We start from the raw sequence: 8,098 nt of genomic DNA, 5'->3' as shown, positions 1-8,098 counted from the left end.
AAAACCGCAAGTGGATTTTATTCAGACACAGCTTTATAGCTGTTTCCCCACTTCTTTTCTTTGTGCTAAGCTAACAGTCTAAACAGTCTCCTGTGCGTAGCTTCATATTTAATGGACAAAGTGGCGAGTTTATTGATCTCCACATCTAACACCTGGCACCAAAGTGAACAAGCTCATTTCCTACTATGTTGCAATATTCCTTTAAACCACTGACAGCAATATTAAAATAAGACCAAAGGTGTTCTTTATGTAAATTCAGCTGTAATTTCCAACTCATCCTGTCGCTACCATCAGTGACTGATTTTCTGTTCACACTAGAATTGAATAGAAGTGCATAGGGTGGCTGTAAAAGGAACAGTTACCAAAACATCTTAAGAAACTCATATCCATACTGTACTTAGTAACAGTGACGACTACACGGGCACTTTGGCACTTTTCATTACCTACTATACCACATGAGGATATAGCAACTGGCTAATGGATATCTTATCTGAGTTTATATTTTTGGAAAGTGTGTCAAAGTCTGTGTCAAAATCAGATGCACTTACTGTTTCTTGACATACGTCCAAAACAACCTATGAAAGTCTGAAAGTTCTCATCATCAAAAGCACAAAAAAAAACATGTTTTCTTCAAACATTACATCTAGAAAGACTGTAAGAAAACATCTCCCCAGAACTCCATTTACATTCATTGTGATCTGGGCCTTATGAAAATAAAAACACTGAAATGAAAATGTCTGGAAAAAACAGACAGAAAAAAAACAAACAGCATGTAATAGCATGTTGTGATACGTCTCTATAGTAACATCATACAGACCATAATGACATAAAGATGCCCTGAAATGTTCATCATTCTGCTCTGTTTTGCTTAGCATATTTATCTTCTTTACATGTATCAGTTTCTTATCACACCTATTGTACACAGCTTTATGCTCACACATGAACATGACCCACTCAGACTAACCCAGGCTTCCACTCAAGAGGCTACATTTGCTGAACAACCACAACACCTTGAACCTTTACCCAGTCGGCATTCATGAAGATTTCATCTGTACTTCTGACTGGGATCCTTTGAGTTCTCTAGCATAGTGGTTGCACTATAAATATGAATGTAACAAGTAAAAAAAAGGAGATCAATTTGCTGTTGAATGTGGACTTGTTTCAGAGCGTCGATAAGCCTGAATTTGTGGAAGTAGGTCACGCATTTGTAGAGAAATATAAAATGGATTTTATATGTTGAGACCTTGAACTGTATGTTGTGCTTCCTGTACTCCAACATAAAACATTTATCATAAACCTTTGAATAGAGCTTCTTTAACATTTACAAGTTATACAGTTACCAAATTGGTTTACTTCTTATGCTTCCATCAGCTTTGATACTTCAGCAATGCAAAGGGAGACAACAAGAAGAGAAAGGAAGTTAAGTCATCTTCAACAGAAAAAATAAGAAACAAGACACAAGTCCTCAAAACATTTGTCATAACCAACAATGAACGGAATTTTTCATTTTCTTATTTTCTCTTTTTTACAATATATTTTTTAAAAACCCCGCTGGTTAAGGTTATGGTCTCAGGTAGATCTTCCACAGTCAATCTTCACAGTTTGTGTAAAAGCAGAGAAACATTCTCGCTAGAGTAATAAAATATCATGACTATTATTATGGTCATTATTATCTTTTATTCTCATATTGTTCCATATAAATGGTGGAGGATGAGGGTGAGGCCGATCACCCTAATGGAGAGCCTGCAGTCCCGAGGTTCCTACTCTCCTCCCTGTACAATGCAATGTTTTATTCAGCAGTTGTTCTTTTCTTTTGTTAAAAAAATGCTCGTCCGCAGGGAAAGAGAATTATGGGAAGAGAGAGTGGGGTATTCATTCGACGAAGTGTCTTTATCCTCCCGTATGATCTTAAGCTGTCTTTCTGCAAAAAAAACAGATCCAGAGCCTCACTTTGACTGTTGCCGCTGTTTTTATCCAAATTGTTTGCAAACCTGTGCTCGGTGTCTGCCAGCACTGCCTGGTCGGCTGCCCTCACATTGAACTACGCATAGGCATAGGCTTAGGCGCATGCACACACACACAAACACACACACACACCCACACTCGCACTCGTACAAAGACACACGATCGAACACCCACGCACGCACGCACACACACAAACACACGCACACGGGCAACTGTCCCATTGGGAGTAAAATCCGGGTGTTGCACAACCCTCGTACTCCCTCTTAATAAGCGTGCCCTCCCATCAGCACTTGTGGGGCAAAAGAAACATGTAGAAAATAGCCCATCAGAGGAAACATGAACAGAGACGTGTTCGATGTTGATTAACACCCAGGCTCACGATTCGGTTTGTAATCTGAAGGCACTTTGTTTCATGGCAGAAAGTAAAGTGGCTTCTGTTCCACAGACGGACCGCTGACTGAATATTCGAGTCAGGCCTCACTAATCGGACCTTTCTGCCTGTTCCTCCCCTCCCTCCACTCTTCCTCCCGTTCATCCCTACTCTCTGCCCTCCTTTCCACCTCTTCCCCTTTAGTTTCAGCTCGTGAGCTTGAACTCCTTTCAGCCCAGTCCAGCTGTCTACACCTCCGCTGACTCCTCTGCATTTATTGTTCTGCCACCATACCGTCGCTTGGCCACTTGGGACTCGTGAGCACAGTGTTAAAAGATACATAGGCAGCTACAGAGGGAGTAAGCAGACAGAACTGAATGTTGCCAGAGTCCTTGTTTTTCTACGGTACAGCACCAAGCAGATAAGGAAATGCCAAGGTGTGACGTGACGCTGGGCGAGTCTGAAAAACAAATGTCGGTGATTGGCATCTGGTGCAAGAAAATGAAGATAAAGATACACAGAGAAAGGTCTGATTCCATGTATTTCGTAAGCAGGGAAATGTTATTTCCTCTTCAAAAAGTCAGCAGTGTCTCTACTCCGCCACCTTCCACAGATATTTTCATAACTTCATAAAATTGTTCTTGTGCTTTACAAACTGTCCTCCCTCGACACTCATGAACCCTTTCGCCAAAGTCCAGGCTTAGTCATCGCCCACCTGTCTTTGTGCTCGTAAAGACGTCCAGAGTCCTGCACCGGGGAGTGTTTTTCTGTAAAAGAGGTCTCTTTAAAAAAATTTGCGCATCTTCTTTATTACTTTTTGTGTAACTTTTTTATCACTATTTTTTCTCTCTTTTATTGATTTCGGTCCCTCCGTGGTCCGTCAGGGGACCCCTGCTGCTTTCAGGATGCATGAATCTTTGGTGATTGGATGCCGAGGGTATAGCTCACAGACGGTGGGTCTGAATATTCGCCTCTGAGGTGACGGAGAGAGGGGTCACCTCTGACCTTCTAGGAGGGACACCATCAAGGTGATGCACTGCAGCCATATATGGGAGGATGTGGCCAGAGCCGTGGAGTTGATATCTGAACAGAGAAGAAAGAGAAAGCGGTGGAAGCTGCTGTTATTACATACTCCAAAGAGGAAAAACACAAGATGCCCAAAGGCCCAAAAACAGAACAAACGTGAAGTGAAGTGAAAGTGAAGTGCGTTTGAAGGGTCTCCTCATTTTGACAAACACACTTATTTGCTTTCTTTCTGAGAGCTAGAGATAAATAACACAGTTATGGTTTTATGGGGTATCTGGTTGACCTTCAAGTAAGTCTCTAGTCAATTCTTTCTGTTTTTCCTTTTTTTTTTTTTTTTTTTTTTTACAAATAAAGCTGCAAAGTATTAAAACTGATTCTGCCATCTTTGTCCAAAATGAATTTCTCCCAAGGGAGACAATAAAGACTCATCTCTCTCTCATCTTTGGACAGAGCTGGATGAGCTCTCCTGGTTTCAGTTCCAAATTCACCAGAAGACACAGTGGTTTGGGTCTTCCAATAAAACTCTCAGCAAGAAAGTATCAACAGTCCCCCAAAAATGTTGAACTGTTCTTTTACGGCAAAACTAACCTGTGTGCCCAGATCCTAAGACGGCGACATCTTCAGTCAGAAGTCATGTCAGATCAGCCCTCATGAGATATTTCTCAGTTCTGCCCTCTTACATCACTTTAAGTCATGTAAGATTCATTATGTGAGATTGAATTGTATAATTCATAACATTACTCGACCACTCTTCAACTCGGAATGAATTAATGCTGTCGCTTTGAATCATAATGGATCCAAATGAAAAATAACTAGGATGATAATCTTGCAGTAATAAGAGAAAAAAGAATAAATCTTGAAGACCCAGACGTCTGACTCTGCTTCTCTTTGAGATGCCCGGTTATACTCCATGAATGACATAAAATATGAAAAAGTATGCTGTAGTACGGTATGTTAAATGGAGGTCAGTGTTGTACAGCCTTTTGGAAATAATGCTCCTCCAATTATAAATAACAGAAGTTAAATAACAAAGATGACATTTATCTGCCGACCATTCTCTGTGTCCTGCTTTCTGCTTTTACCTTCTGTTTGTTCCTACAGCGCAATTACGATCAGCTCCACTCAGCCAGCATGGCTATCATTCATGTGAGTACAACACTGTTACTATGACAACTGTGTTTTCCCCATGAGATGGTAGTCCAAAACTGGCTTCTGTCTAAGATTAGATCCCCTCTCGTTAATCTCAGCGTTGTCCAGCGAGGTGGGCGGGGGGGGGACCTGGAGTTCAGGTAAGACAGAGGGACAGAAGAGGGGACATTTGGCGCTACTCACTGGACGGCGGGCCTCGACACTCCCCTTCCTCCAGAGTGACATCATCGATGGCGATGTCTCCTTCAATGCCTGGTCCCCGGATACCTTCCAGTACCACCTAGAGGGAAAATAACACGGTTTTTTTTTTTTTCGTTTTTTTTGTCAGTGCAGCCTTGATAGTCCACAAAAACAAGAAATTAGCACCACAGCATGATAACATCTAAATAAATACACTGTGTAATTTGGTTAAATAGCTCCTCATAAAAAATAACAGCAGGTGGCAAGTGTTTATTTCAATTTTTAATGTCAAAAAATTTAAAAAGTAAGAATGCTTGTGGTGCTGGGACAGTTAAAAGTGAGAGTGCAAATAAAGACAAAACACAGAGGTGCAGCTGAAACTGTAATTATTTTCCACAACTGCAGCCGTGAAAATGATGGAGAATATTGAAGTCCTATATTCGCCACTCACAAAGATTAGGCTTCGTAATGGCGCACTGTGAGTGATATTGCTTTCTCCATAGCAAACAATGTGTATGGATCCCGTCCACTTCTCTGCTTAATATCGAGGCTTGTGAAGCGCTACATCAATATGCAGGCCCCGAGGAAACTAATACTTCGCTATACAAACACAGGCAGAGAGGAAAATAAAGGGCGGCAGGGGGAATGCTGCTAGGTGTTGGTTGGATTGATGAAGATTTTCTGGTCTCACCTGGAAGGACGCCGTTGGATGGATGCTTACTTTGGCCTGCTTCCAGCGGTCACCTTGGTTACCACTTAGCGACCACACAGGACCCTCGGAGGTCGTCTGGCCCTTCTGCTTTAGGAAGGCGTTCAGTGTTCCTGCATGAAGAGGACGGACACATACAGGTCAGTGCAAACACACACACACACACACACACACACACACACACACACACACACACACACACACACACACACACACACACACACACGTTCCAACTAAATATAAATGGCCCTGCGCAGACCTGCACTGAACCATGGAACATTTGCTACTGAACATACAGTAAAGCTTGATAATAATAGTACAGTACACTGTCATTTTAAAAACTATTTTTGTGGTAATTACATTAAACCTGGTGCATTCATTCCTCCCTGCTGTGCTCCCAACAATACACTGCTTTTAAACTAAAGTAGGTCAACAGTCCTCCAGGTGGTCTGTTGTCCCCACCTCTCAGCGCTCTTTTGTATGCAGAAATGAGTCAGACTGATTTGTGTGGAAGGAAAAATTTCCCAGACACAGTGCAAATGTTGGTTTTGTGGGCTAGTCAAAGTTTTCTCTGAAAGTTTCCAGTTTTCTAATTTTTTTCCCCCCACACTTATGGCTTCTGGCAGTTATGTTAATAACTTTGAACTGTTTATTTTGAGCTTACTCTATAACGACCTGCAAAGAACACATAATGCTCTGGACCAGTCTTAATTGGGTGCTGAAATGTTGCTTGTAAAGCAATACATTTACATTCCCTTTTACCCCGATAAATTAAAATAAATACCAAATAATTTCATACTTCGACTAGACTTGGCCGTGAATGTTATTTAATCACTGGCAAACACTTTTCCACTTCATGCAGTTCCTCTAACTGCAGTCTGTATCAGCAGGTTGGTTGAGGAGTGACCAACACATACTGACACTTCAGTGTGAAAGATCTTTGTTAGATTTAAATTAAATTTAAAAATAAAAGTCATAATTTTATGTTTTTCCACTCCCCTTGTAGGGCTCTCACTGATAAAGAGCAATAAAAGTTGGGAAAGCTGGCTCTAACTGGTCTATGTAGTTTAACAGCAGGTTCAGAACGACTTGACAATTATTATAATATACCACCAAACCACTGACAAACAGTAGGGGGGATTGGACTGTGAACTCCAGGGTAAAACTGCAGGAGAGATTGGATCCGGACTTTAAAGTTTAATATTCACCGCTGTCTCCTGCATTTCAGATTTATGTATTCTTCTGCATTCAGAGCAGAGCCAACCAGTAGCAAAGGTTAAACTCAGGTCTTGTGAATTGATACATTTATTAAAACTGTGGTTCCGTAAGTGATGGTAAATTATTCTCTAGCTCATAATAATCCAAATTAATTATCATTAATGGGTGATGTGTGATGGGAATTTTTCTTGAGTGCAAATACTTTTCCTGTTCTTATCTAATTTAGTGTTCGTTTCAAACTGTCTCTGCCCTGAGCAGCTTCCTGTGCCACCTCCACCAAAGCTGCACAGGAGAAACTACTGGATGTCTCTGCTGGATCCAACTCTGCATCCCAAAATGCAACCTGACAAACCCATTTCAGCTGAATTCATAGATATAACTCCTTACAATAACACAGAAATACAGTCTCTTATTGAGACAGAATAGACTATATAGCAGTTCTGACTTGAAGACTCTCTTCTTGTCTGGCCCTGGGCTTTGATATAAAACTGTCAGATGATGACACTGGGTGCAACTACTTTACTCAGGCTCTCCAAACACACTGATTGTGTTAGTTTTTCCTATTTGCCATGCGGCAGGAATGTGTGTATATAGGAGAGAGGGCCGACCTCTTGCGGTGGGCCAAAAGGAAGCGGGATCTGAGGGGCCCAAATCAGTTTATTGACACCGACACCATCGCCGGGCTCAGTAGGACCACCGCTCTGAAGTCAAGTGAATTTCACAAGTATGGAAAAGAAGCACCTTGGCATTGACACAGCTGATGAGCAGAAACAGCGGCGTCTAAGACGGAAACCTTGCTTTTTGATGCGTCTTTGCCTCAGCGAGGTGCCTCATTACCGTATAGAGAAAAAAAACCAAGGCGCTGAAACGGAGGGGAGCCATACTGTATGTCCCTGTTCATACTCTCTCATCAGCAACGCTGTACACTTTCCCCAACGACAGCACAATCTCCAGTGAGAGATGAGCTCTTGTACAGAACATGACCTGCGGTTTCATCTACCACTGAAGTGTTCAGGATGTAGGAGGATTCTTGCTGAGCTGGCTGGCTTACATTTTCTTTGAACTCAATGCGATGTAGGTGGTTATGTCAGTGTCATCACATCCCGAGCAAAGGCATCTGCTGTATATTCTTTGGAGTACCCTTTTTTTTTTTTTCTTAAAGAAATACCTGTGGCAGACACTTGTGAAATTTAAAAAGATCTGAGAGGAGGAAGATGTGAGTCTGGAAGAAAAGTGAGAAATTGCTACTGGAAATTTTTCAATTACGCGCTGAGCGGCAGAGTGAGAGTGGGGGATCGAAGGTGTGGTACCACCCTCCTTGCTAATGAAAGGATGACTCCATTGCTTCTCAGAAGGTCAGGCTTAAAACAGACTTGCTTGGTGTGCTTTGCTGGAGACTTAATCCTATAAACAAATGCGACACGGGCTCCAAAGGCAAACTTTGATGTGCGCTTCAGTAATTAAGTGTGACCTTGTCTCAG

The 8,098-nt window shown here is 41.8% G+C and overlaps 1 protein-coding gene across 4 annotated transcripts in view; it reads right to left on the bottom strand.

Annotated features, from left to right (window-relative positions):
* Positions 1-579: 579 nt before the first annotated feature.
* LOC146962056 (MAM domain-containing glycosylphosphatidylinositol anchor protein 2) overlaps positions 580-8,098 on the bottom strand; it is a 208,092-nt gene continuing 200,573 nt past the window's right edge. For 2 of the 4 annotated variants that reach the window (XM_085771361.1, XM_085771363.1), the window contains exons 15-17: positions 5,382-5,512; positions 4,694-4,790; positions 3,079-3,418 (exon numbers count right to left, since the gene is read on the bottom strand). In XM_085771361.1, the coding sequence (XP_085627487.1) occupies positions 3,330-3,418; positions 4,694-4,790; positions 5,382-5,512 (317 nt within the window). In that variant the 3' untranslated portion in view covers positions 3,079-3,329. Of the gene's footprint in view, positions 3,419-4,693; positions 4,791-5,381; positions 5,513-8,098 lie in introns of all 4 variants that reach the window. The other 2 variants (XM_085771362.1, XM_085771360.1) reach the window with 2 other exon arrangements.

Source organism: Trachurus japonicus, chromosome 24 (assembly GCF_045865225.1).
Source record: "Trachurus japonicus isolate A0001 chromosome 24, Traja_1.0".
In the NCBI taxonomy this organism is placed as follows: domain Eukaryota; kingdom Metazoa; phylum Chordata; class Actinopteri; order Carangiformes; family Carangidae; genus Trachurus; species Trachurus japonicus.
Note: the sequence above shows the minus strand (reverse complement) of the source record. Positions and strands in the feature narration are given on the sequence as shown.